General features: G+C 53.0%; 3 protein-coding genes across 3 annotated transcripts in view; 2 read left to right on the top strand and 1 right to left on the bottom strand.

The window, feature by feature from the left end:
* The window catches only part of ASCC1 (activating signal cointegrator 1 complex subunit 1), a 35,250-nt gene extending 20,825 nt beyond the window's left edge, over positions 1–14,425 (bottom strand). The window contains exons 1-7 of the mRNA XM_071438476.1: positions 14,269–14,425; positions 12,581–12,708; positions 11,412–11,511; positions 10,480–10,577; positions 9,044–9,222; positions 2,674–2,810; positions 435–554 (exon numbers count right to left, since the gene is read on the bottom strand). Of these exons, the coding sequence (XP_071294577.1) occupies positions 435–554; positions 2,674–2,810; positions 9,044–9,222; positions 10,480–10,577; positions 11,412–11,511; positions 12,581–12,689 (743 nt within the window). The 5' untranslated portion in view covers positions 12,690–12,708; positions 14,269–14,425. The remainder of the gene's footprint in view (positions 1–434; positions 555–2,673; positions 2,811–9,043; positions 9,223–10,479; positions 10,578–11,411; positions 11,512–12,580; positions 12,709–14,268) is intronic.
* Positions 14,066–20,426, top strand: ANAPC16 (anaphase promoting complex subunit 16). Its single transcript, XM_071438477.1, has 4 exons — positions 14,066–14,200; positions 15,850–16,007; positions 17,908–17,982; positions 19,667–20,426. Exons 2-4 carry the CDS (start codon positions 15,866–15,868, stop codon positions 19,780–19,782), a joined length of 333 nt encoding a protein of 110 aa, XP_071294578.1. The 5' UTR covers positions 14,066–14,200; positions 15,850–15,865; the 3' UTR covers positions 19,783–20,426.
* Positions 20,427–25,621: 5,195 nt separating this feature from the next.
* DDIT4 (DNA damage inducible transcript 4) lies at positions 25,622–26,995 on the top strand. The gene is made up of 2 exons (XM_071438475.1): positions 25,622–25,771; positions 25,955–26,995. The coding sequence occupies exons 1-2, from the start codon at positions 25,675–25,677 to the stop codon at positions 26,434–26,436; spliced, it is 579 nt and encodes a 192-aa protein (XP_071294576.1). The 5' UTR covers positions 25,622–25,674; the 3' UTR covers positions 26,437–26,995.
* Positions 26,996–27,670: the final 675 nt, after the last annotated feature.

The following is a 27,670-nucleotide window of genomic DNA, read 5'->3' as shown; positions in this document are numbered from 1 at the left end:
TGTAATCAGGTCATGCTCTTCTGAGGACCTTCTGGGTTAACTGGGTTTTAAGAATAATTAAGTGCTGCAGAATAGAACACACCAGGCTGTCCAGATTAATCTGGACTGCAGGTTGGGAACAAGACAGTAGAGGCCAAATCCTCCTGCCTTCTAAGTCATCTCAGAGTATCTCCTTGGCCATCTTATGCCTGTGTGAGCTGTGACTCCATCACTCACCCTGACAGACTGCTGCAGAAACAAATAACATCCTTCAGCTGCAGCACCAGGGACTGAGTTAAAGAGCAAACACATCACTGCCTTAACTGCTTCAGGAAGCAAGGATGACTTCATCTTGGTGACTGCTGGCCTGAGGACTGCCAGGAACACCCACCAGCTCCAGAGGGTTTCCCTGGCACTCTGGGGAGGAATGAAAGACAGGAGCACAGGGAACTCACCTGTCTGAGCCATCCTTCATGTGGACTTTGGCATAAAGGACATCTGTCATGGCAGGGTCATCGTTCATGTACTCCACTCCTGCCACCTCCACTGTCAGGGGCTGGCCTCCAGTAATTTGGCTAAAATTCAAGAAATTCCTAATGTTAAAAAGAAAAACATCACACCAGCTCTTGAAATGCAACACATAGTGCTCCTTGTGCACATACCAAATATTTGGGTTTACTATGGGAATGAGATTACTCTTTTTGCTGTAGTGAGACACAAATTTGATGTTAAGTGGGACTCAAATGTTACACAGAGCCTATGGGGCAGTGAACTCCACTCAGTAGTTCTTTTCTGTCCCCTATTTTTCAGCTTGTTTGCACTGCAAAAACCCAAACTCAAAAAGTCTCCCTAATTCCTAAAACTCAAAAGCCTATTGCTGCTATTGCCTTGTCACCCTGAGTGGTAAAAGAGTTTGAGTTCATACATTTGGTGTTTCAGAAGACACACATTAAGTCAACTTGTCAGTGCTCACAGGCTACCCCAACATGGAGATCTCCATCCACATGTCAGAAACCCAGCAGAAGGAAATGGTTCAAGTTCTCATTCCAGAGAGGCTCCTGCCTCCCTGTGAAAAGACCAACCATAAAGTCTCTGATTTTTGCTGGGAAAGGCACTTGATACAGAACACAGCTCTGAGTGCAACATCCAGCCAGTAAACAGAGCTGGTTTAAAATCAGCTCCAGCTCTTCATGCAGGATATAATATGCACTCCCACACCTGCAAACGCCCTGTAGAGTGTATCTGCTTCCCAACACTCTGCCTCCTTGCCTCTACCATCCTGGGAGGCTGGGGCCACAGCCAGTGCTCCCTGTAAGTGAAGCCTTGTTCAACACCCAGGGCTTGTGGAAGGAACAGGGAGTGTCTTGGCAGGCAGATGTAACAAACACAAGTTAACAAGGTGAGTGTGACTTTGCTCTGACCTTGCTCACTCCTGCTCAGCTTTTGAGGTGCTCAGCAAAGATTCCCAAGTGAAATAAGCAGTGTGTTTTCCCTTCCCAGTATAGTCACTGGGAGGGAAACAGCACAAATGTACTATTATGGACACCAAATTAACAGCACTAAAGGTCACATATTCTAAAAAGGGTCAAAATGGTCACAGCTACCTTCAGAGGGCACTGCCTGCACTTCAGAAAAGGAAATGAAAGCTAATGAAGGTTTATGTAGGTGGAAGGGAGCCTAATTAATTTTCCAAGTATATTTACTTGGGTGTGGAAGGGGAAATATACTAAAGGTTACCTTCAAGTGTTGATTCCCCCTTCACTAAAGGAAACAGGGAGCAATGATTTTCTCGGCATCTGTTCAATCCACTTATGTGGAAGCTGGCACTTTCCAAATATTGCATTCAGAGCCTCCCCCTGGAAACACACTTGCATTTCTGTTCAACAGCTGAACTGGAGCCATCCTTTTAAAGGCAGAGGTATGAATTCTGGCCATGCATTAATTCCCACAGATATTAGCTGGCACAGCGTGGCCAATTCTTCATGCACCGAGGCAGCAAATAAATGAATGCAAGGGATCCGTGCTCTGTGTGCAAAGGCTTTGCAGAAATAAATAAATAAACCACCCCCTCAGGCCATCTTCAATTACTAAGCTGACCAGAGATAAGCTAATTAAGGTGTCACTGGAGCACATTTGCAGCCAAAGCCCCAACATCTGCAGCTGGGTGTTAACAGGCAGCGAGGCAGCCGTGAGCAGCACGGACACTTTCAGGCTGATTGCTCACAGGGCTCCTGATGGCTCCCCTCGGCCAGGAATGTGTGTCAAGGACACCTCAGCATCTGCTCTGAGGCAGGAGGGAAGTGCCAGAGCCAGAGCCCACTGCAGGCAGCGTGAAAGGTAAGGGAGCTCAGCCCTCCCTCTGCTGCAGGCAGGGGACAGCGGCAAAAACTGCTCAGGCACAAAGAACGGGGATGCACGTGAGGAGGGGAAGTGAGCAGAGCAGGTTTCCAGGGAATGCTGAGGGTCTGAGCTGAGCTACAGATGCTGTAAGGCTCTCTGTGGCTGCTCAGTGATTTCTACTGCCCCATTTGAAACATTTCTAAATGTTTCAAAACATTTCTAAATTTTTCTAAATTTCTAGAGTTGAGAGAAGACTACTGAGCTGCTCTTCTCTTCGCTGTTGCTCGTCAAGACAGAGTGCTGCTTTCCCCTCTCTCCAGGCCTTGCTGATGACATCCCTCTCCCACCACTTACTCCACAAAGTCCTCTTTGCACTGCTGCAGGAGGTCACAGGCTCTCTGGATCTCTTGTTCATTCAGGAGCACCAGCGTCCCGATAGTCAGGTGAAGCTTTGCAGGGTTCTGGAACAGGCTGCTGCTGACCCCGTGATCCTACAAATCAATCCAACACATACAGGTGTCTTACCTCATCCACACACACCCTGCTCCACCACAGGGATAAACACTACAGAAAGCAGGTACCAAGTTACTGGCATCAATCCCTTTATCTCTGGTCAGGTTGGTAATGACCTGAAGTTGAAAATGTCCCAGGCTTTGTGAGGAAGCACTGGCAGATGAGCTGCAGTCCCACCACAGCTCCCTGCCTGCTCTTCCATCAGAGCTGCTCAACAGCAGCCTGGAAGATCAGGACAGCAGGCTGTAACTTGGTACCCAGGACCTGCAACACTCACTTGTATGGGGTTTTTTGGGAGGAGACTTCCACACGTGTCAACGCAGCATCTGCTACCAGCAATGAACTCAACAAAAGCCAGTTCGGATTTAAAACTTCAATCCATTTCTTGTGCAATAAAGCTGAGACCAGCTGTAGTGACAAGCTCTAAATGGTCTCTAAATCCCGTCTAAACACAGGTTGCACCTCCCAACAGAAGCACAGCTAATACCAGCTCTGATAATTATACTTTTCTTCTTCCCATACACCCTATAGTTTGCTGAGGTGAATTAAGTTTAAATTCCCTTTATAAGAAGAGCTGCGTGTTGTTGCTGGGGAGGAACTGCTCCCAGGTGGAGCAGTGGTTGCATCCAGCTTTAAGAAACATGCAATTCTGTTCTAGGATACTTATAAAAATACCTCAAGGATGGTTAACACACTCACATTAAAACAATTATTTCCACTTAGTGGCCGCTTCCCATCAGCACATTAAATAACCTCCAATTTTAACTCCAGAAGAAGCCAAGCTGCCAGGCCATGGAAGCCCTTCTGCATCTGAAAAGGGTGCACCAGCTGAGAACAATAGCTTTGAAGTTTCTACTGTGCTCCAGAGTTTGAAATAAAACCTTTCAGACGTTTAAATGCTGCAGTATCTCAGCCTGTCAAGAGTTTCATGCCCCACATCTCACTCAGCATTTTTCATGCCTAATGACTACATGCAGACCCTTCTTTACAGCACAGCTTATGAGCTGGACTAGGGACAAGGCAGGCTGCAAAACAGAGGCCAGGGGCTTGCTCCAGCAGCCACAGCCTGGCAAACACCAGAGATGGCCCCATCTCACTTCTTCCTACCTTCCCCTCCCTGCAGTAAAAGCTTTGTGGCTTCCTTTAATTCATGCTGCTGTTCCCATGCATGACAGGACATGATTTCTCTTTGTCAGCCTTTTTTTCTCCAGTGATATCTGCACTCAGAGAATATTTGGCCCTTCACAAAAAAGCAGCTTGGGTAACAGAAACTGGGAGAAGGTTTGATTTAACTTTGCCACGGACAACCAGCCGAGGTCACAGAGTGCACAGATGAGGTACAGCAACACAGCCCTTTGCAGCTCAGAAAGCCAAAGCCCTGCCCTCATTTTCTGCCCCAGCACAATTTGTGCTGTAAACATGACCCTGCCCCAAAAGCAGCATTTTCCCCTGAGGTTTTCAACACCTGAGTGTGGGCTGAGCTGACAAATGATGGCACGTCACCTCCACGAGCCACACTACTGCTGCTGGGGAGCTCAGCAGGGAAGAGCAGTGCACAGCAAGCAGGCCCAGACCTACATAATCCTCCTGCTTTACTCCCTAGTATTTCAGGCAGCTCCTCAAAACCCTGCTTACACTCCCTACTCTTTCACAGGCCAGCAGATCCCACTTCTCCCACACATAAAATAGATGCTGCGTCAGAGCTGGCTCTCCCTGGAGCAGCCAACGTTCCTGGGGGTGTCTGAGCAGCCCTTCCTGGCTGGATGCTGCTCACCAGGATGCAAAAAGGCTGGAACTCAATTACTCCAATCCCAGATCATGATGTGTGATCAGCAATCACTGAGTCACCTCAGGGGAACCTGCCCTATTGTCTCTACAAAAATTTACTGTTCAAACCTGGGTTCTTTAGGATGCATTGAAAGGCAGGAAGAATAATCCCTTTATGCACTATCCATATGTGATGACTGTCCTTTTCAGCTTATGCCTCTCCCTAACACTGCCCTGCCATGGTCAAAAAAACTCAACTCATTTCCACTCAGTCATTTTTTCACCCTCCTGCTACCAAAGACTTCTATCTCTGCTCTCCTTCTTTAGAAGGAACACAGAAAGGGTTTTATCTGGGATCTCCAACCCCTTGCAAAGCCCAAGCACGTTGTCCCTCCAAATGTAAGACCCTGTAGTAGGGAAACCCTAAATTCCAACACACTTCAGCCCAGGGATCAAGCTCCTTAGCTCTTCCACCCTGGCCCTGCCCTCTCTACTGTTTTAAGAGCTCCCAATGTTTGCAGACAGATTTATGTTTTTCAGGATTTTTTTCCTTAAGAGCAGGATGCTGCATGCCAGCTATGTGCCCTGTGCCACCCTGATGCACAAACAAAGGAGTGAGCCAGGAAAACAGTATTTGCACAGGATTGACTGAAGAGCTACAGGCTCCAAAACCCCTCCCACTTTCTGTCCCTTCCACTCTGAGATAAAACACCTCATTAGCAATGTTTGGTATTTACAGGTTGCCATATATGACAGCAATCATGTTTCTTTTCCCTACTACAGCTGCAGCCTGTTCAGTCTGCAAACGCTGCACAGCTCTCAAAGACCCAACTGTGATTTTTCACAGCAATGTTTCTGCAAAGTCTCTTCCCTTTTCCACCTGCATGCTCAAACAGACATCTCAGCTCTCCTCACTCTCACACCTACATGATTGTGAGAGAGAGGAGACTTCCAAGGTCATCCAGCTGCCCAGACCTCCCACTGCACCACATCAGTGATGAGCTTGTCCAGGTGAGCCACCTCCCCATACTTGGATTAAATTAACCTAAAAGAACCTCCCCTCAGCCCTGCTTCATTTCCCTGCCAACCCTGACCTGTACAGCATGAACAACACCTGAAGTGTTCTGTATTTCAGCACAAGGTTTATCTTATAAAAACATTTAAAGACACACACACAAAAAGAAACTTAGAAAGCATATACCTACCAACAAAATGCTATAAAATATAAATGAATGGTTGTCATGGTAACTGCTTCAGAGAGAAAGAGAGTCCCTCACAAATGCTCAATGGCCAGAAGAGATTCTCACACACACAACATACACACACACACCTGCTCCTTTCCCTTCCTTGCCATTATTATCCTTCATTCAAAGGCTGAAGTTCACCTCATTCTGTGATGTTTTGCACCAGGTAGAGAAACACCCCACTTCTGTCACTGAAACCCATTCAGATTTCCTCAAGTATTCTGAGAAATCCCATTGCTTTGGACAAATCTATAAGCTCTTTTATTGCTCTGTGAGGCACAGTTCTGAATTACTGTTTTTCATTACTGATGTGCTTTCTAGCAGACCCTGCTGTGAGATAAAGTGGTATTAGAGTGGCATTACTGGCTGGAGGAGTGATTGAGAGAGGCATGGGGCTGCACTGCACTCCCCAACTAACAGGAAGCAATAAATATATCTAGAAACCCTTTTGCTAATACCAGGAGAAGGAAGGGCAGAAAAATAAAGCACTATATATTCCTAGGCTAAGCATATGCAACCCCCTGAATACCTGTTACTGACTGAGTTCTACATTTCAAACTGAAAATTGAAACTCTAGAGCTGATGTAAGCAGTGCCAGGAACATTTCAGGCCCTTATGGGACTTGGAGCTGTCCAGACACACAACAAAAACTGCAGGACAGACAGAAGGACAGGCAGGAGGAGGAAAGATGTACATGGCCAGTACTTGGTCTCAGCACTTCTCTGACCAAGGCTGGATTGCTGCACTTTTCTGAGACAAGGAGCATGTGAAGGTTTGCAGGCAGCTCCTTCCAAATGTGACTGCCAGCACTTGAGGAATGCACAAAGTCTGTGAACATGTTTTTAGGAGATGGCAGACAACCCCCCTCCCCCCAGAGATGCAAGCTGACATTTAAGAGTAAACAAGAGACACAATGTGACAGACAAGATCAGGAGGGGTTTGGAGAGCAAGTAGGATCACCAATGGAGGAGGGCTGCAGATATGCAACCCACCAAGGAGGCAGGAAAAACGAGTGCTCTGCAGGGAGAAGGGCTGGTCCTGGGTGAGCCTGTTGTGCTGCAGGACTAAAAACACTGCAGGAGAGCACAAACAACAGCATTGCCTGCAAAGGTGGATGAAACACACATCTTAGAAACTGAAAGGACTTAGAAAGGTCCTTGGAAGACTCATCCCTAACACCAGAGCAGCCAGAAGCCAGCAGGTGGTATGGGATGGACTGAGGTTACTGCAGCAGGCAAAGCCATAGGGAGGGACCACAGAGATCCACAGGACCTGCTGGCAGACAGCTGGAGGAGGAGGAGGAGGATCAAATACAGAGTCCAGGAGGCCAAACCTTCAGGCAGAGCAGTGCCAGATCTCCAGGAGGGCCAGGTGAAAGGACTGCAGCAGCCATAAGCCCAGGCAGAAGGAAATAAAGGGCAAGAGAAAGCCCATGCTGAAATCAGCAGCCTCATTCCAGAGCCAATGGCACAAGCAGCCCCTACAGAGCCCTGTGCAGGCCACCAGCCCCTCAAAGAGCTGCCACCCTCACTGTACCCTGCTGTGTCCCTACAGAGCCCTGTGCAGGCCACCAGCCCCTCAAAGAGCTGCCACTCTCACTGTACCCTGGTGTGTCCCTACAGAGCCCTGTGAATGCCACCAGCCCCTCAAAGAGCTGCCACTCTCACTGTACCCTGGTGTGTCCCTACAGAGAGAGCCCTGTGAATGCCACCAGCCCCTCAAAGAGCTGCCACTCTCACTGTACTCTGGTGTGTCCCTACAGAGAGAGCCCTGTGAATGCCACCAGCCCCTCAAAGAGCTGCCACTCTCTGTACCCTGGTGTGTCCCACACAAGGACTGGAAGCAGAAACCAACAGAGGGAGCCAGGCTATCACTGATGCCAGCCCCAGGTCCCAACTCTCTGTCCAGCCTACACCTTCCCAGGCTAATGTTTCCATCCCCCTGCCTGCAGGGCATTCCTTTAATCAAGGTGAGCTTTAATAAAGGTAGTGCTGCTGGCTAATGAGGAGAGATCATCCTCCTAGCCTGAGGGAAAGGTTCTCCTGGCATGGCACTGGCTAATCCCTGGAACTGCTGGCCAATTTCAGCTGTATTTAATGTCAGGTGATAGAAAGCTCCTAAGGTGTCAAGGAATTAAGTGGCTGGGAGGAGAACAGGGGCTTAAATCCTGACTGCCAGGAAAGACAAGACTGCAAACACAGCTCATTTCTGCTCTTGGAGATGAAACAACTGACGTGCAAGTGACCATGAGAACTTGAGCAAGAACTCATATCTCCCCAGATGTCAGATAATTCACACCCATGGCATGAAGACACAGGAAACTAAATTTCTTAAGCTGTGTTATCTGCAAGATTGTATTTTCCCTTTAGCAAGGCACCAGAAGAAGTGATGGAGATGAAAGTGAAGAGTATCAGCCCACAGAGCCCTGCAGTGTGCCTGCAATGCAACCTGCAGCAGCCACAGGGAGACCTCTCCTGCCTAGAGATGTCCTGCAGCAGACACAGAGGACATGGCAATTTAATAACACCATTCCCTCTCCTCAGCCCAGCCCTGTGCACTGACACACCACTTCTGTCAGCCTAGAAGCACACTAAAATAAACCAGGCAATGCAGAGCTTTCCTTTCATTTTCTTCCTCATTTCCCTATGCCTAACTATTTCCTGCTCCTCCCAACACAAGATCTGAAGGCAAGTAGGAGTGCTGTCAGCACAAAGTCTCCTGGGGAAGAAGGGAAGTGATGAGATTTGCAGGACAGCATGTGCTACCAAGTCATTCTCACTCAGCTCTGGCAATGACACCCATCTTCCTGCACTGGCAGGAGCCAAAAGGAAAGTAAAACAGAAGCAGCAGCAAATTTGTAACTTCTTACCTAATTTCATGGTTATGTAAAAATCATACAAAATGTAGACAGGTCCACTATATTATTTACTGACTTTCCTGTTAAAAACAAAAACCACAACCCTCTTTTGAAACGTAGTGAATTGTTAGTAGAGATTTTTCTAGATGGGAGGATATCTAAGTAAACCATTCCACTTTTCAGAAAATTTCACAACAGCACTCAACGAATTCACTAGGAGACCCACTAACTTAAGTAAAAGGCCTATGAAAAACGCATTCCTAGGAAACAGAACAGGAAGGAAAATTTTCAAGGAAAATGCCAATAAATGCAACAGCACACTAATCCTCATGTGGATCCCTACCTTTGAGCACTTGAGCAGCACCTCCTCCTTGAAGTGCAGGAAGTTCTGCTGGATGGCAGGCTGGTTGAGGGGCAGGGACAGGAAGTGTGTGAAGGGCTGTCTCCTGCGGAAGCTGTCCAGGAGCACCTCGAGCCGCGTCCGCGCAGAGATGACCCCGCTCCGCTGCTGCCCCGTGATCACTGCAGGCAAACACAGCATCAACAGCCTCTCTGCTTCCCTGAAGCTCTCTGCTGTTAGTCCCAGCCTCCCAAGGAAGCAGCAGGAATCAAAACCCCCAACCATGCACTGAAAAACCTGCCAGACTCCCAGCTTGACTTAAAATGCCTGACGCGGCTGTGCTTTGTGCAGCAAAGACAGGGTGATGCCATCAGAAGCATCCCTCTGCTCTGAGGGCCCAAAAAACACTGAGAGCCCACCAATTCAGGGACCCTTCAGACTTCTAGAGCATTATTTCAAGTCTTCAGATAGGCAGTCAGAGTGAAAATGCCATGGAAATCTATCAAGGATCAACACTCTCTCTGTTATTTGTGCATGCACTTCAAGGCACCAAACAGAGAACACTTGAGCTCAAAAGGAAAGAACAGCAAGGAGCAAAATTTCCTTGGCTTCCTATTATTCCATGTTTTCAACATCTCTCAACCTTCCTAACAGTCCTTCAGAGTTCTTGGGAAGAAGTCAAGACCCACTCCTTGAGAAGCACCACCGTGTTCCTGTGCAGCGTCACAGTGGGATCCTCCCAGCACTTCCTCCTCTGGAAAGCTCTGGATAGCTCTGTCACAAACATCCCTGTGCCAGAAATCTCTGGAGCATGCCCTAAGGAACCCTCCAAATACCCACTCTGGCAGAACCCACAAGGGTCAGCCCTGATGAGCAAGGTCTCCTTTCTTTTTAAATCCCTGGAAGTGATGAGAGGGAACATATGGTACAAGAAGCTCTGCTCTCACTGCTGGGCTCTAGTGCCAGCACCAGAAAGTCACAAATGTCATCCCAGCTCTTCTCATATTAAAGCATGTGCAGATGTTTATTTTGTACACAGACAGACAAGCATTTCTCTGAATGCTTATTTCAGTTTCTTATTGATGGAATACTATTTTATAAGCAAAACTAAAAAAAAACAAACAAACAAACAAACAAAAAAAAAAAAAACCAAAAAACAAACCAACACATTCAGGACCCAAGTTCTCATGCTATTTAAGGCCTAGAAGTGACTTTAAAAAAAAAAAAACCCCAAACCTGACACTGTTTAATAAGGATTTATAGACAATAAAAATAAGCTCAGGAGAAAAGTGAAGTGACTTTCCCAGGGCCAAAAAGTGAGTCAGGGCTTTGTAAGAAATAGGAATTAAAGGGAAAACACCTCCAGTACCCCCTCCCTGCTTAAATTTTGCTTGTGCAATAGCAGAAAGAAGCACATCCATTTTGTGTATCCTACTCACCAATTTCTCCTTCCACTCCAGGTTTGGGAATGCTGATGGAGGTTCGAGTCTCTGTTTCTAGCCTCTTCTTGGTTTCCCCTTTCTTCCCAATGATGTACCTGGAGACAGTAAGTGCAAGAGTTTCCCTCACACAGTGACACTGGGCCATTCTCCACCACGTGTGTCCAGAGCTGGAGTCTCTGTGCTGGAGGGAGGCACACACCCAGCTCCACATGCAGGCACAGAGCTGATCCCCAGGACCTCACACATGTCCAGCCTGGGACAATGTTGAGCTATGGCTCACAACTGGTTTAAGTTAAAATAAGTTGGTAGGGCCACAACAGCTCTGCCCACCACAGCCTCTCCATCAGCTGGGTTATCTCTTTTCCCATTATCCCAGCTGAGGTAGAAATAAGGGCTCTTTTTCTGCTTTTTGCTTTGCTCAAGGTAGTAATTTGCCAGCATCCAAATACACAATGGACCACTTTTCCTTCTCTGTATTTCAGCAAAACTATTTAACTAATAAAACTGTCAAAAATAACTAGATAAAACTTTGAATACTACAGGTTCCCCAGTAAGCAAGGGACTGGAGTCAATAGCCAATTCCAGTCATGTGTTCTTCCTCTGAAAGCTCCCACAAACTTCCCCCTGCCAGGCTGCTCGCTCCAGCTCTTCCTCCCCTTCCTTCTCCCAGCCTCCTTGACGCTTTTATGTTCAAGGGAAGAGATGTTCAAAGCCTCTCCTGCCAGCCAGCAAGCACCACCTGCTGTCCCTCCCACGGGGCCGGTGAGGAGTCAAGCGAGGCCCAACCGCACTTCAAGGTGGTGCCAATTTCCCCTTCCCCAGCGCTCCAACCCCGAGCACATCCCAGAGATCCAAACCTCCAAAAATAAATATTCTGAGCTCAACTTCTTCCCCCAGCTGGCTGCAAATGCAACAAATCACAGGCTCACTTGTACAAGGGGCTGGGAACCTCGAGCCGGCACTGGAAGCCTCGCTCGGTCTCCTCCACCACGAAGGCATCGCAGGGCTCGTCCGCACACTCACCGGGGCCTGCCAGGAAAACCACGTCTGTCAACTCTGGCAGTGTTCTATGGAGGACAACAGTCTCCTGCCAGCCTTCTCTCAAGGTGAAATGAAGGAAGGAATGGGCTTCTCTCTGCTGTGGGTAACTGCTTTGTATTTATCACCTCACTACCAGTAATGACAGCTTCTAAATCCGGCCGGCTGGGAGGGAGGCGCAGGAAGCAGGTACTTACAGGCCAGGTTTTTTCTCAGCTGGAGTTTGAGCAATTCCCACACAGTGGGAATGGTCTCTTCTGGCAGCCAATTCAGAAATTTAAGGCTGCAGAAGAAGACAGATGAAAGGTGAGGGTAGTTTTGTTCTGAGGGTTCAAGCCAGTGATTTAGAAACAGATGCACCTTTCGTCCACAGGCTGTTGGGCTGTTCTCAGATCAAACAGAACACCCTGGAAGAATCCATGCTTCCTGTTCCCTTTCCAACACAAGTAGGGATGAATTTAAATGGAAAGCACGTGGTTAAAGCTTAGAGCAATCCACTGGAAGGCAAGGTGGGAGGAGAAACAGGACACAACTGCCATATCCCCATCTGAAAAGTAACACTGGAGATTTTCTGTGCCCACAACAACTCACACACAACTACAGCAAAGATACAGGCAGAAAGACAAAAGAACACACCAGGAGAGGAAGAATTTCGTCCCCAAAAGGCCAGTTTTAAAGGCACAAACATTGCAAGGACAGAGGGTCTTTAGCAAGCAGCTGCCATGTCTGCAAATAAAGATGGTAAGGGAAACAAGGAAACCTGGGAAAAACAGATCTACACAGCTCATCTGGTTTTCCCTTTTTCTGGAGTTCCTCCTCAGTCAGCAGGAAAACTGAACAGTCAGCAGCACAGTCAGCCAACCCACTTGGGATAACTGGGACTGCTTCCACTTTGGGCAGCAGGATCATCAAGGACCAACACAAAGCCTTCCTCTCCCTCTTGAGCACCTCAATCCACCACATGGGCAGGTCTCTGTGCCCACAAAGGCATCAGAGGTGACTCTGAGAGCTCCCTAGGTCCCCAGTGCTGATGCTTACACCCCTGAGCATCACTCCTTACCTGCACAGAATTCCTCCTCCTCCTCGTGTGGGAAGGGCTGCTCCTGGATGAGGTTTTTGCGGTACACTCGGCCCCCGATCCTTATCAGGGGGGGCCGCAGCACATCCATCCTGCTCCTCCTCCTCCTACTGCAACAACACAGACAGCTGTGCCAACCCAGGCCAAGGAAAAGCTCCTGTCAGTGTTTCCTTGCACGCTGGGTTGGCAGGGACCTTAAAGCTCAGCTCATTCCAATGCCCTGCCATGGGCACCTTCCACTATCCCAGGTTGCTCTGATGGGGCAGCCACAGCTTCTGTGAGCCTTGCCACCCTCACAGGAGAACAATTTCTTTCTAATATTCAATCTCAGCCTCCCCTCCTTGAGCTAAAAGCTCCTCTGTGTAGACTCTTCAGAAAGGCAACACTTCCTCAAACCTTACATGTCTCAATCACAGAGCAATTTGATGAGAAGTCACAAGTACATAAAGCACAATCAAGTGGAAACAGGAAATTTAAGCAGTGTAAGCTATGTAACTCTAAAACTCACAGGTTTCAGCTAGAAGTCACTGTAACCTCAGGCAATGTGACATTTCATAGTTTCTTTGGGCTTTAGCTGGCACCGAGTTAAAAATGTTTAGAGTGGAGAACATTTAATGGTGCTAAAACAAAGAGCCAGCAGTGTTCTGTCAGAGACTTCACATCTCCAGCATTTAATTTCTATATTCACTGGCATGGTTAATTTAATATTGGATCTCAATTTTAAACCAGAATCTGTTACTCAGAAAATAAAGTTTCCACCAAAAAATTCACCTTTGTCAGAAGGTTTACCTGTCCACTGCAACAGAACAGAAAAAAAACAAGAGCTTGCCTCAGAAGCAGCTAGCATTTATCACAGAGAGTGACATCAGGCTGAGAAGGTTAATCTTAATACTTCTTCCCTCAGTTCGAGACCCACCTTTTGACATGACTCACAATCACCTGAACTTACAGGACAATAAAAAACATTACACTTCAATAAAAGTAATAATTCCTGTGGCTCAAAGGAAGAAGAGCAGAGGCCAACTGGGTACAATGACGGGAAAAGCCATGAAAAATCAGTCGCTGGGGCTTTTGCTTGCAGGCTTTTTTCGGGGGGGGGGGGGGGTGGGGGGGGTGGGTGTGGTGTTTTTAATACTTTAATGTCACAATTTTTTGACACAAGGACTTCTACAAAGCGAGCAGCGACAGCGGGAGGCAGAGCGCAGCTGGGGCTGCTCCACACGGCGGCATCCAGAGGGGCCCCACGGGAACCGACTCCGGGCCAGCCGGGGAGGGCGGCAGGGCCCACACCGCGCAAATTCCCCGGGCCCCGCGGGTACTGCAGCAGCAGAACCCCTCGGCTTTACTCTGACACCCCAGCGGGAAGGCGGCGGGAGCAGCAAAGCGTCCCCGTTCCCTTCGCCGCCGCTGCCGCCATTTTGTCCCCGCTCCCCCCTCCCGCCCCGCGTCCCGGCGGAAGTGGCGCGCGCCCCGCCCCATCATGCACCGCGAGCGCGGCCACGCGCGCCGCCCGCACCCAGCCGCCGTCCGGGCTCCCGGGTGAAGGAGAGAGGGTTCGGCAACGGGACCGGGGAGCGCCGGGAGGCGGCGGCGGCCCGGAAGGTGAAGGGCGACGGCATGAGCGCGCGGGGAGGGCGTAGGCTGCGGCGGCGCGGGGGCCCCACACTCACCGGGAAGCAGCTCGGAGGGGCCATTGGTGGGAGGGCGGGGAGGAGGCGTGGTCTGTGTGGGGGCGTGGTCATGAGCGCTGGGGGCGTGGTCTTGAGGGGGCGGGAGTGCTGAGATCTCCGCCCCCCCAAGATGGCGGCTCCTGAGGCGCCTGAGGCGTTGGCTGGAGGTTCCTGTAACAGGCCCTGACCTGCCGCCTCCTCTCTTCTGTGTTTGTTTAAAATAAACCCCCTGCAGCCACACTTAGGAATCTGTCGGGTCTGCGAGCCCCGGCTGGCATCGTTTCAGCGCAAACGATCGTCGCACCTCCCTTGCGAGCAGGGAGCTGAGCCCGAGGGATTGCTGAGGGAGGTGTTGCTGGGTGTAGCGTGGCAAAAATAAAAGTTTGCTTTATGCAGGCGTTTTTCGTCACGGCCCCTAAGCCCCCATGCTCCTGTGAGCTGCTGTTTTTTGTGTTGCACACAGTAACCTTGAGCACTCTTGGGAAACTTAACTTACAAGGGATGGAGGAACTGGACAAAGGGAATGGCTTCCCACTGACAGAGTGGGAATGTAGGTGGAATATTGGGAAGGAATTATTCCCTGTGAACCCCTGGCACAAGTTGCCCAGAGCAGTTGTGGCTGTCTCATCCCTGGCAGTGCCCAAGGCCAGGCTGGATGGGGCTTGGAGCAGCCTGGGATAGTGGAAGGTGTCCCTGCCCATGGCAGGGGGTGGAATGGGATGAGCTTTAAGGTCTTAAAACCCCATTTTCTCCACAAAACCCTCAAGTGCTTTCCAAGGGCACTGTCTGTGTACCCTACAGAGCCTGCAGCGGTGTACTAAATACGATAAGAGAAGTGAATTAAATGGGCAGGATAATTTGGAAATGCTTATAAGTATTTGGAGGAGCAGCAAGTGCTGTCACTGATAAGGGCCAAGTGACACCTTTTGTACTATCAGAGAGGGACATGAGGAGTTTTAATTCCCAGGTTGTGACAAACCCAGTACCTCTTAAAAACAAGTCTGAGAAGAGAGCGTGCGAGAGGCAGCCGGAATTGTGCTGCACAGGCAGATGGACCCTCAGGCACTGCCAGTTTAAGTCAAATACAATGTTTTAAAGGCAAAAACATGTCTGGAGCGATGCAGAAAGCAGCTGCTGCGGGTTAGGCACAGCACAGCTCCCTGCAGGATGTGCTGCTGGAACTGGCAGTCCCACAGCCTTCCAGGTTTTATGAGGCAGCAGCGCTTCTGTGTTTGTGCTCCTGGAAACGAGGAGGAAGAAAAGGAAAGAAACCCCGCCTTTTATGGCCCTGGGCAGCGGGACAAGCGCCAGGGCAGCTGAAGGCTGGTGAATTCAGGCCAGCAAGCTGCACCTCGTTACTCTTGTGCACGCTCTGGATGAATTCCCAGGGGAATTCCGAGGGGTTGGGGCGGGGGTTGCCTTCACTTTTGGGGTGTGACAGCTCTGTGCCCGTCCCCACAGCGGGCACAGGCAGCTCTCCCACACACACACAGGGCAGCGGGGGCGGCTTCATCCTGCCCCTCACTGCCTTCATCCCTCCTCGGGGAACTCCTTCCTAACTCCTGCTCTTTGTCCTGGCAGGCTGGCCCGGGGTGCCATGGCAGCCTCCTCCTCATCCTCCTCGGCCGGCGGAGTCAGCGGCAGCTCCGTGACGGGCTCGGGGTTCAGCGTGTCGGACCTGGCGCCGCCCCGGAAAGCCCTCTTCACTTACCCCAAAGGAGCTGGGGAGATGCTGGAAGGTGATTGCTGCTGCCCTTCTCCTTCCCCTCTCCTCCTTCAGCTGCTGAACTTCCCACCCCGCTGGCAAAAGCTGGAGATAGAAAGGAAGCACCGGGGTTTGGTTGGTCCCGGCTTTCCCACCAGTCCATGAAGAAGTGATTTTTCTGGCTCTCACCTCCTTTTTATCTCCATGACAACACTTCAGACCAGGAAGCATCTACCTGAAAGGGAACATGACGGTGTTAATTGCTCATTGTTGGCTAATCCTTTGATGTCGGGCAGGGGTTGCTGCCGGGATAGCTGAGACAGGAATATTTTTCTTGGCAGAAGTAGTAATTTTCTTGGTTTGGGTTGGATTTGACTGGGTTAGTCCAGGAGGCAGCTTGTCTCCCTGCCAGCTTGCACCTGGGTGCCCGAGCCCTTCCACCAGCTTCATTGGGATCGTGGAAGGAGAAGCCCAGCAAGCTGTGGGTGAGGGAGGAAGGGCAGGTCCTCGAGGTGACAGGGTTAAACCAGTGTCTGCTCCCCTTGAACTTCCCTTGTCACCATGGGACAGCTGGAGTGTCCCTACGGCAGCCTAGGGCAGCTGGGAGCTGATGGCTGTGCCGTTGTAGGGTTGTTTTTATTATACATTAGAGCCCATATGCCAGGCTATTGAAGTAATTATGACTAAAGGTTTGCTCACAGAACTTAACAAGCCCTCAAAACAAATTAAAGTAATGAAGCACTTCGTGTTACCAAATAGACAGGCAGCTGTTCCTCCTGAGAGCCACTCAGCAGGACAGACAGGGAGGTGGAGGAGAGAATGCAACATTTAGGTTGGAAAAGGCCTCCAAGACCATTGAGTCCAGGCTGTGACCAATCCCCACCTTGTCAACAGCACCAGAGCACTGAGTGCCACGTCCAGTTGTTCCTTGCACACCTCCAGGGACAGTGACTCCGTCAGCTATCTAGACAGCCCCTTCCAATGTTTTTCCATGAAAAAGTTCTTTCTGATGTCTCCACCATGTATTTGGGGCAGCACTTGTAAGAGGAAGCTCTGAGCACAGTGAAACTCCAGCTCTTCCCTGGGGTTCAGCTTTGGATTAGATTTTTCCAGAGTTTTGTCTTTGAAACTGCTCTCCACATTGTTGTGGCACAGAGCTTTAAATGGATTGTGCTTTGGGCTGACCTCTTTACCAGGATCACAGCAGTTCACCTGCTCTGGGTGGCAGCAGCAACCAAACACTGCCCCTGTTGCAGGAAGCTCTAAGTTGGCTTTTGAATTTCTGACACCAAAGGTGATACACTCATTCTTTCATCAGGCAGCTGTCAGTGGAGAAGCTGCAGTTTCCTGTTCAAAAATTCCCACTGACTGACTGATTTTTATTGCTGCTTTGGCTATCTCGCTCATTTCTAAAGAAACCCATAGGTATTTTGGGGTTTTTTAGAAGGAGGCAGTATAAACTATGTCAGTGCTTGGTACACAATTAGCTATGTTTCCCAGATTGTTTTATTTCTGAGTCACTTGCATGATCAATTACTGACTTGGATGGCAAGATACACATTATTTGAAACTCTGTGTAGGGTTATGGTCTGAGCCCGTGGGAAATCCTAAAGCATTCTAAGGACACGAGCGTCTGAGCCCTGAGGGAATCAGAGACTGCCATAACATTACCTGGCTTCTCCTTAGCTTAACTTCTATTTAAGATGGACTAAAATTGCTTGTCAGAGGGGATGTAACAGAATTCACCTGGGATGTCTTCCCAGGCAGCATCAGGAAGCAGCCAAAGCCCTGTGCAGGGCCACGGGGGAAAGCACAGGGGAAAATGTTGGAATGAGGCAGGGGTGGACCCACACCTCAAACATAGGAGGTTGGGGCACTAAAGGCTGCTCAGCCTCAAACTCTGGGGTTCAACCATCTCCTTTTTCTGTTTACAGATGGCTCTGAGAGGTTCCTCTGTGAGTCTGTGTTCAGCTTTCAGGTTGCATCCACACTGAAGCAAGTGAAGCACGGTAAGCGCCGGCCGCGTGTGGCTCGGGGAGGGCGGCAGGGGCAAAGCCCGCCCTGCTCTGGGCTGTCAGCCACAAGAAAGCAGAGTGAACGCTCAGTCAGGCCACCATTGAGTCCTTTTGCAAGCCCTATGCAAAGCGCTGGGAGCCCGCAGAGGCGGGGTGGGAACGGGCTGTGCCTCCCGAAGCTTGTTTTTCCCTGGCTGTGTGGCAGCACAAGGTGAGGCGGGAGGAGGAGGAGGTTCTGGGCAGGAAACGCCCACGCTCTGATCTCGGCCCAGCGCTGACTGTCTCTCTGGCCTGGGGCACAGGGACGCTCCATTCCACCTTTGTTTCTCTGCTGAGCCCTCGTGGCCCGGCAGGGTCAGGTGAGGTTTCCAGAGTCACTGGGGAGGCGGCCACGCGTGGCGTGGTGTGGCGTGACAGGGCTGAGTACACTCCCTGCCTCCCCAGGGAACAGCCTGACGTCCTGTTTGAACCTCTGCTTCCCTGCCAGGCCCTTTGCCCTCGCCCAGGTGCCTGTGACCCAGCCATGGGCTGGGCTGTGGCACAGCTTCGGTTCTCACAGAGCCCAGCAGCAGATCCTGTCTGCTGCTCAAGGGTCACATCCTCTCTGGTCCCCACCTCTTGTCAGCCAGAATGGTACTTCCACCTGTTGTCTCTGAGTGGAGAGGTTTCCTGTCCTCCTCCGGCTGTGGGGGTGTGCAGCAGCTTGCAAGGCCGTGATCCTTTATTTCTGCATCAGAAAGCAAAGCTGAACTCCAGAGCCATTGTTTCCAGAGCTCTGCTGTGTCTGTAGATACCAGGGGCTGCTACACAGCCTGGCACCCCAATAGACACCAGCCTTTGGAACTGTGGAGCACCTCCCTGTTTTCTCCCTGTGAGAAAGGTGGAGGGCTTAAAAAGAAAAAGATCAAGGTCATCATTTTTTGGCTTCTTTGTTTGACAGTTCCCAAAAGGGTGCAGGAGGTGGAGTGAGAAGAGTCCCTCTTAAAGCACCCACTGCTGCAGTCAGCATAAATCACACACAGTTTATGTTACGCCTCTTGCTAGCCCTGGGCTGTCTCTCCAAGAGGCCGCAGTGAGCTTCCAGCACTGTTAGACCTCAGCAGAGCTGGGAGAAGGGATGTTCCCATCTCTGCACCACTGCAGCACATCTAACTGCAAATGGACCCTGTGTGCCCAACTGGTTATAAGTAAACCTGAGAGGAAGATGTTGTCTGGGGACCTTCCTCTCCTCAGCAGCTCTCTGGCTCCTCTCTGCCACACTCATCCAGGTCCTCCTCCAAGGACCTTCATCAAAAGCACAGTTCCTCCTGCTGCACCCAGCTCTACCGTGGGCTGACCAAGCCCTCTCTGAACTTCTCTGTTCTTCTGCACTATAAATATTTATGCTTCATGAAATGAGCTTCATCCTGTTTTCACTCCCATACACTAATGGGCCTGATGTTTCCCTGTTGGGACTTGAATGTACATGGCACGGGCAGGGATGGGTAAACACACACTGGGGCAGAAAAGCCTGTCCCTGCTTTCTCCTCGCTGTTTGCACAGAGTGGGTTTCAATTCAAATGGGCTCTGTGGGTTTTATTCTGCCCTGCTCCCCACTGACAGCTGGGAATTTGCATCTAATTGAAAGGTTTAATTGCACTGCCATTGCAAACCACAGTTACCTTTGAACTCCTCGCAGATCAACAAGTCGCAAGGATGGAAAAACTTGCCGGTCTGGTGGAAGAGCTGGAGGCAGATGAGTGGAGGTACAAGCCAATAGAGCAGCTCCTGGGATTCACTCCCTCCTCAGGCTGAGCGTGTCTGGAGTGCTGCTGTCAGGGAGCAGAAGAAAAACGTTCCCTGGCCCGGCTTCCAAACACCCCCCATCTATCAGATGCTGACAGCTGCATCGTCAGGATGGGGCTTTGGGTTTTTTTGAGTGGGGATCCCCCGTAAAGCTGCCAATAAACGGAAATGACAAGATTCTGTAGGTCCTTACAGGCTGGCAGGGCTTGGTTTCTGTAACTTAGAAGGCAGGATCAGCTGTACAGCCCCTGGATAATCAGAGGGGGCACACAGACAGTGTGGGGGGGCGACCTCGTAACTCGGCCCGGGTTCCCGCTGGAGCGCAGCCGGAGCGCTGGGTGAGCGGGGAAACCCTCTGGAGCAAATGCCAGAAGCACTCCTCAGCCCCTGCTGTCCTCCTGGGGCATGGACACAAACTGTCCCAGAGCTGGGTGGGGGGCCAGCAGTGTCACCTCCTGCAGCAGTGTCACCTCCTGCAGCAGTGTCACCTCCTGCAGCAGTGCCTCGGCCATTGCCCAAGCTGTTCCCTCTTCATCACCGTTTCTCTGGTAGCGCTGGCAGGACACTGCTCGGTCTTTTAGTACCCTGAAACTTTGTCCTCTTTGTTCTGTATTAGATTTCTCTGTGACAATAAAATAACTCTGTCTTTGAAACTCTTTATCTGGTCTGATGAGGGAAACAATCAGCTGTTTGGGAGTTAAGGAGGTTTAGTGAAGCTCAGAGGCAGATCGACTGTCATGATGGAGACTGAAGTTCAGTGTAAGAAGAGCCAAACCATGCTCAAAAGTGGCTTGATTTAAGTCAGATTTGAATCCTGGTTTAACTCAGCCAGAGGAGAAGACCCTGGTTTAAAACCAACCATTTTAATCATCTTGTTTTTCAGTTGTTCTTCACTTCTGTTCTTGGAGGGAACTGGATTTCCATGTTCTGGCGTAACCATTTCAACATGTTGATTTTCCATGGATGAGAGCCTTCGCCCCATGGCTCTGCTGGCCAGCAGGGGGTAGGAGCAGCACCGTATGCAAACAATTATTTGATTTACTGCTCCAGATGCCTCATTTTTCCATTTTCAACATCTCACTTACGAGATGATTGTATTTTTTACTCACTATTTCAGCCCAGCCACATCTGCATTGAAACAGATTAGCTGGGATCCATTCCCATTTCAGATCACCAGCAATTAGCTAAAACTGAGGGGGAAAAGCATAAAGCCACCTTCTGTGTGTGTTGCTGTGCATAAATCAGTTGCAGTGCCAGAGCCAGCTGTGGGCAATCCAGAGCCCCACGCTGCCTGAGCCGCGGGCGAAGCCGCAATTCCAGCTCCGTGGAAATTCACCGCGGCTGCGGGAGCGGCACAGGGGCGTTCTCACGTAGGGCTGAGCTCAGCTGAGACTGTCCCACGCTGGCCACCCCAGCCACGGCCCCAGCCCGGAAAACCTCCTCCCCAGCCTTGGAGAGCTGCCAGGCCCTGCTCTGCGGGGGCCTCCTGCACAGTCAGCGGCTCCAAACGTGACGGCAGGCGGGATTCAAACTCCATCCCAGATGGGCTTGCTCGGGAAAGAAGGGAGTGCTTCAGCCCTCCACTTTTTTGTTTGCTCGGTGGCATCTATTTTTAATCCTGCTCACTCCAGCCACCTACATCTACCTTGGCCAAACCTGCCAAAAATCCTCACCCCATATCATTGTGGGGTTTGGGAATGGAGCAGCAGATCCCCCAAACTCCCTCGCTCACACCCGGTAACCCCTGCTCGCTGACCCAGCACAATCAGGCACAGAAAGAGCTTTTCCTTTTCATTGCTCAACTTGGGAAACTTTTCCACCCTGCCAGCCCTCCTGGGATGCCAGGGGCTCCGTGCCTGCAGCTCTGCCCAGGGGATGCAGTGCCCAAGCACTGCCCAGACTTCCCCATCCAGATCCTGAACACGGCGGGGCTGAGATTTCTCCCCCTCACCCTCCTCCCATTGCTTGTTTTGCAGCAGTTTCTTGTGCTGGGACAGAGCAGGGAACGTCCCCAGCTCCGTGCTGTACATGGTGTGTTTGTATGTGTGCCCAGCACCAAAATAGACACATGTGTGAGAGCCATTGAGAGAAAGTGAAAAGTTCACCCTGTACAGTACTACGAATGCAAAAACATGTTGTTGGCCGTTCCCTCCTACCTCTCAGTAAACACTTTATGTAAGGCAGGGAGAACTGGAGGGATCCGTACGGGCAAAGCCTTCCACACTCCCCCTCCTCCAAACCCAGGTTTTCCCTGGCAGCTGGAAACTCCCAAACCAGCCTATTTCCTGCTTTGCAGATCGGTGGGGCTGTGCCAGCGGTGGATATTTCTCCTTGGAGGGTGGAAGCCCCACGTCCCCCTGGCCCGGGGTCCCGGGAGCTCGGGGGGCCATAGGGAGGAGGGAGCCCAGCAGCTGCCAGAAAAACTTGATGCGGGGAGGGGAGGGAAAATAAAAAAAGAGCCGAACAAAGAGCCTCGTTCAGAGCTGCTGTTGGTTTTCCTGTGGGTGCTCGCAGCAGAACGTTATGTACCGGCACAGGCCCCGCTCACACCTCCCCTCCCCGGCTCCTCTCGCCGCTGGCCAGGGCCCCAGCGCCGGCCACGGGGCCAAGGCACGCGCTCGCCCGGCTGCCCGGGCAGGCCGCCCGCAGGGAGGGCCTCTCCCAGCATCCAGGATGCAGCAGTGTGGGGCAGCACCCCCAGAAACACCCTCTGCCATCTTCTCCCCCAGAAGCACCCAAGGCGAGAGGAGTTTCGTGGCCCACACCCTGCCAACGACACGGTGCCGACCCGGCACTCAACCCAGCTCTCAACTCGGCATCCCGGCTGCCACCACCCTCATGGATGCACGTTCCCTGCTCCCCCGCCCGGCTCCTGCAGCTGCTTGTCCCAGGGCGAGAGACGGGCCCGCAAGGTTTGGCTGTGGCACAGGCCTGCCCGGCCAGCGGCACGCCGGGACCTGCCACGCGTCCCACGCAGCCAAAGCTCACCTGCCGGAGCTGGCCACGGGCTCGGGGGATGCAGGGTCACCCTCTGGGCCTGTCACCCCCAGCCACCAGCAGGGACGCGCTGTGAGGGACACCCACCCCACCAGGCACAGAAAAAGCCATGGTCTCAGCCCCTCTGTTGATTGGACACAAAGGATCCCAGTGATGCGTGTGTGCCAGCCCAGTGTGACAAAACAGGGTGTAAATTTACCTAAAAGTGACTTTTTGGGGAAAAAACACGAAGCCGGGGACTCCTCCATAGCAGTAGCCCATGGGGCAGGAATTTGCTCCCCACCGTACAGGGCCACAGTTTGCAGCCGACGTGAGCCAGAGCACTCGCTGAGCCCCTCAGTACATCTCCTCCCTTCCTCCTCCTCTTCCTCCTCCTCCTCCTTCCCAGCCCCCTCCCCCTGCGGCCTGCAAAAGCGCTGAGCTCAGCACATCGGGGCAGGGGCCCAGCCAAGGACCCTCCCCAGTGCCAGCCGCTCCCCCGGCTCCTGCTTAACCCTTTGCAAAGCCGGGCTGGAAATCAGAACGATGGAGTCAATCTCAGCCCAGACACAGGGGGCAGGCACAGCTGGCTGGGAACAGAGTGTCCAGAAAGCCTCAATCTCTGCTCTCACAGAAAGGACAGCAGGTCAGGGGGAAAGACACGCTGCTCCTCCACAGAAACCACCCCGGGTTCACTGCCAGCAGCAGCACCAGGGGAGGGGAAGTGCAGGGATTACCAACGCTAAAACTTTGCTTTCCAGCCCAAAACCATTCCTAGAGGCCCTGCTGCAGAGGAGTGGCCTGGATCTCAGCTTCTTTTGGGAAGCAGAAGGAGCTGCCAGCCCCACACTGCCTCCCCCCCCCTCCCAGCTGGATTATTTTATTGCAGGGATCAAAAATTACATTTCCCTTTAAAACATGCCATCGCACCAGAGCTGCTTGCTCTGCTGCCTACCAGGAGATGTTATGGCAAAGAAAGAAAAATATTTATGCTTGGCTCTAGAATTCCAGCTTATTTTTAGCAGGGCGCCTTCCCTGTGGTCCTTTACCTCTTTTTTGTTTATTTGCTGCTTCCCCCCTGTTTTGACCCCCCAAACCAGCAGATCCTCATCTATTTTCAGCCTCACCCAGCCAACATTCGTACCAATGACTTGGTGGCTGTGGGAAGAAATAACCCATGGGATGCATTTTGTGAAAAACAGGATCCCAAGCACCATCCCGCTGAGTGTGCAAATATTGGGGTGTATTTTTAACAGCTGGGGGCTGGGGGATTGTTCATTTTTTGGTCCCAAAAACCGAAGGAGTATCTCTACAAGCTGTGGGCGCAAGCCAGGACTTGTTCCCAACTCCCCACACCTCTCCTCTGCTCCCTGGGATGCTACCCACTCCCCCAGCCCAGCCTTCCACGCCCAAAACGCAGATGGATTCAAGCTGTGACCCCTGAAAAGCAGCTGCAGCTGCCGCTGGGGGTGCCCAGAGCCCTTTGTGCCCGCTTTGGGTGGCAGTGGGTGGGGGACCCGTGCCCCGTGTGCCCCGCTCCGTGTTTATCGCCGGGCTCTTATCCCTGCGGGCTCGGGAAGGACAGCAGCCAAGATAGAGCCCGGGGTGGCTTTGGAGCGTGCTCAGCCCCTCCGATAAAGCCGCAGGCAGCGCAGCGGGAGGACAAACAAAGCCCTTTATCTCCCACTGCGCTCCTGCGCTCCGCAGGGGCTGCCTTGGGAAAGGTCACGTACGTGGGGACCGGCACGGACGCGGGGGACACCGCCACACCGGGGGCTCGGCCGTGTCCCGGGCGGGATCTGGGAGACCCCAGGGAGGGCAGGTGGGGGTTACCCACAGCCTGGCACTGAGTGAACCCCATCCCAGATTTAGGGGACACCAGGGATGGCAGGTGGGGGTGCCAGAGCCTGGCACTGAGTGAACTCCATCCCTAATTTAGGGGACACCAGGGATGGCAAATGGGGTGACCACAGCCTGGCACTGAGTGAACCCCATCCCACATTTAGGACACACCAGGGATGGCAGATGGGGTTTCCACAACCTGGCACTGGGCAGAACCCCATCCCAGATTTAGTGGACACCAGGGATGGCAGATGGGGGTTACCCACAGCCTGGCACTGGGCAGAACCCCATCCCTTATTTAGGAGACCCCAGGGATGGCAGATGGGGTTTCCACAACCTGGCCAGTGCCCTGCTCAGTAGCAGAACCCCATCCCAGCCTGGCAGTGCCCTACCCCCGCACCCCTTGGTCTCCAACAAGTTTCACTCCACCATCCGTTCCTGCCTTAGGAAAGCGGGACAAGGCCAGCGAACGGGACCCCGGTGGGCTCCCGCTGGGGTTGGTGCCGGAGCGGGGCTGCAGGGCTCCATCCCGTGCCAGGGCAGCAGCACCCGCCGGTGCCACCGCGCGAACAGCTCCTGGCAGACGGGGCGGATCAAACCCCAGCAACCCATGGGGGAACCCTCATCGGCTTCCCGGTCCACGGAGGGTCGGGGACCGCGGTGACACGGCGGGCGTCCCCCTCCCCACCGGGACGTGATGGTGTGCCCGAGCGATGGGCTGGCCCCGGGGTGCTGTGCGGGCCGGGGGGTGTCCAGGGGTGCTGTGCGGCGGGGCCGGGGTGGGTGCGGGGCAGCGCCGGTATCCCGGGCCGGCCCTGATGCAACCGCGGCTCCCGTTTGCAGCGCCCGGGGCCGCGCCGGCCGCCAGGGGGCGTGGCCCATGGAGGGGGCGTGGCCTCCCCGCTGTCACCGGGCAGGAGAGACGCCGCGGACGTGCCCCGCGCTCCCATTGGCGGGTGCGGGAGGGGGGCGTGTCCCGGCGCGCCGCGGCTATATAAGGGTGGGGCGCGGGTGGTGTGGGCAGAGCGGCGGCGGAGCCGGGCCCGATTGGGTGGTGCCGTGTCCGGAGCCGTGTCCGGAGCCATGCCCGGGCTGTGGGAGCGGCTGGCGGGCGGCGAGCGGGGCCGCCTGGAGACCTCCGACTGCGAGTCTCTGGGCAGCGCCTCCGGCTCGGAGGGAGGTGAGTGCGGGTCCCTCAGGGGCTGGAGGATGGATGGATGAGGGTCCCTGGGCGGAGGGGTGGAGGTGCTGTGCCAAGCCCCCGGCGTGTCCCAGAGCCACCGGCGCACCCCTGCTACACCCCTGAACCCCTGCCATCGGTGTCTCGCACCCCCGGCGCTGACCCGCCTTGTTCCCTCCGCAGATGCCGAGTACGCCGAGGGCGTCTCCCTGCCGGACATGGACCTGGAGCTGCTGCACGACCCCGAGGACGAGCTGCTGTGCGCCAGCCTGCTGGACGAGGTGCGGGCCGCGCTGGGCCGGGCCCCGCTGGGCTCCAAGCGCTGCTGGCGGCTCCTGATGCCGGCCCAGCTGCAGGCGCAGGTGCGGGCGGAGCTGCTGCGCCTGGCGTGCAGCGAACCCTGCGGGCTGCGCGGGGCCCTCCTGGACCTGTGCGTGGAGCACGGCAAGGCCTGCCACGACGTGGGGCACATCGCCGCCGACCCCGGCGTGGTGCCCACCTTCCAGCTCACCCTGGTGCTCCGGCTGGACTCCCGCCTCTGGCCCAAGATCCAGGGACTCTTCGCCTCGGGGCCGGCCTTCGCGCCGCTGAAGCTGAGCACGGGCTTCAGGGTGATGAAGAAGAAGCTGTACAGCTCCGAGCAGCTGCTGATCGAGGAGTGCTGATGGGCCGCGCCGGAGGAGCCACTTCCCAAGTGCTTCGGAAGAGCCGGGCAGAGCGTGGCGGCTCCTGCAGCCGCTGTAGTTTAGGTTAGGCTGGAGTAGGGCTGTAGGTGGAAGTAGCTGGGGCAGGCTGAGGTCCCCATGGCCCTGCCCGAGCCGGGACATCCCTGGCGTGGAGCAGCCGGGACATGCCGGGCGGAGGTCGCTCCACGCCGTCGGTGATTGCGGGGTGATCCCGGCGCTCCTGGAGGCGGCAGCGGGGCTGCTGGAGGGGTGCCGGTCTCCCGATGCCTGATCAATCATGGGGGGTTTTTTTGTAAACCAGGATTGTAATCAATGGGGTCTCGGGGGAGGGGGTCTGGATCAAAGGCCGAGCCCGGCTGGAATTGTCTTTGATCGGGAGAGGGGCCGGAGGGCAGGACCCTGGCCCCGACACGCTGGGGGCACTCCGTTGGTTACAGTTTACACTCATACGCTTGATGTTCAAGTGCGAGAATTCCTATGCAATCGTGTCGGGTGGTTTTTTTTTTACTTTTCTAATAAAACTTGTCTTGATTGATAAGCTGCCGTCTGTGTCCCTGTTGTCACCTCTGCTGGGGGAGGGATGATGCAACCAGTGGATTGAAATTCCCAGCCGGCACCCTCGGGAAGCCTTTCCCTGGCAGGGCAGCCCTGCGGTTGGGAGCTGGATGTTTTGGGAATGGTGGGGAATCCCACTGCCCCTACTGCTCATGGGGCTGTGACTCAGGGGGCTGAGTCAGGACCCCGAGCTGCTCAAGCCCAGCCAGGAGCCCCCAACACCGAGCGAGCGGCTGCTGCTCCTCCGGGGGCAGAAACCCCGGAGAATGGGCTCAAAAACTGGGACTGAGGAGGAGGAGGAGGAGGGTCACACCTGCCGGGGGGAGCACGGCCCAGCCCCAAACACACTCTGCAACACTGAGGCCAATTACCCAAACCTGCAATTAGAGGCCTCGGGGAAGAGGCTTTCACTCAAGGGTAATTAAGCTGCTTGGCAAACGAGCAGACCGTGGAAGGTGCAGGGGGGGGGAATAAAACCAGCCTGAAAAGCCATTTCCATTCACATGTGAGCTTGTCCTGGCTCAGCCCTGTCTTGTTTGATTTTTGTTTGGTTTTTTTTTTAATATCCCTGTGGACAAACTGTATCACTGTGGACAGACAAACACTGACTTTTTGATGAGAATTTTCACCATAGAATCCTTGTTTTTGATATGCATGA

Source organism: Agelaius tricolor, unplaced genomic scaffold (genome assembly GCF_023055355.1).
Source record: "Agelaius tricolor isolate 1412-34295 unplaced genomic scaffold, bAgeTri1.0.p SCAF_13, whole genome shotgun sequence".
Lineage (NCBI taxonomy): Eukaryota > Metazoa > Chordata > Aves > Passeriformes > Icteridae > Agelaius > Agelaius tricolor.
This window is presented reverse-complemented; position numbering and strand designations above follow the sequence as displayed.

Bases quoted from the DNA above. Each gene is read 5' to 3' on its own strand.
- ANAPC16 (XM_071438477.1), top strand. From the start codon at position 15,866: ATGGCAGCCTCCTCCTCATCCTCCTCGGCCGGCGGAGTCAGCGGCAGC. The intron at 16,008-17,907 runs GTGATTGCTGCT...TTCTGTTTACAG, and splicing joins AGCTGGGGAGATGCTGGAAG to ATGGCTCTGAGAGGTTCCTC. The intron at 17,983-19,666 runs GTAAGCGCCGGC...AACTCCTCGCAG, and splicing joins ACTGAAGCAAGTGAAGCACG to ATCAACAAGTCGCAAGGATG.
- DDIT4 (XM_071438475.1), top strand. From the start codon at position 25,675: ATGCCCGGGCTGTGGGAGCGGCTGGCGGGCGGCGAGCGGGGCCGCCTG. The intron at 25,772-25,954 runs GTGAGTGCGGGT...TTCCCTCCGCAG, and splicing joins CGCCTCCGGCTCGGAGGGAG to ATGCCGAGTACGCCGAGGGC.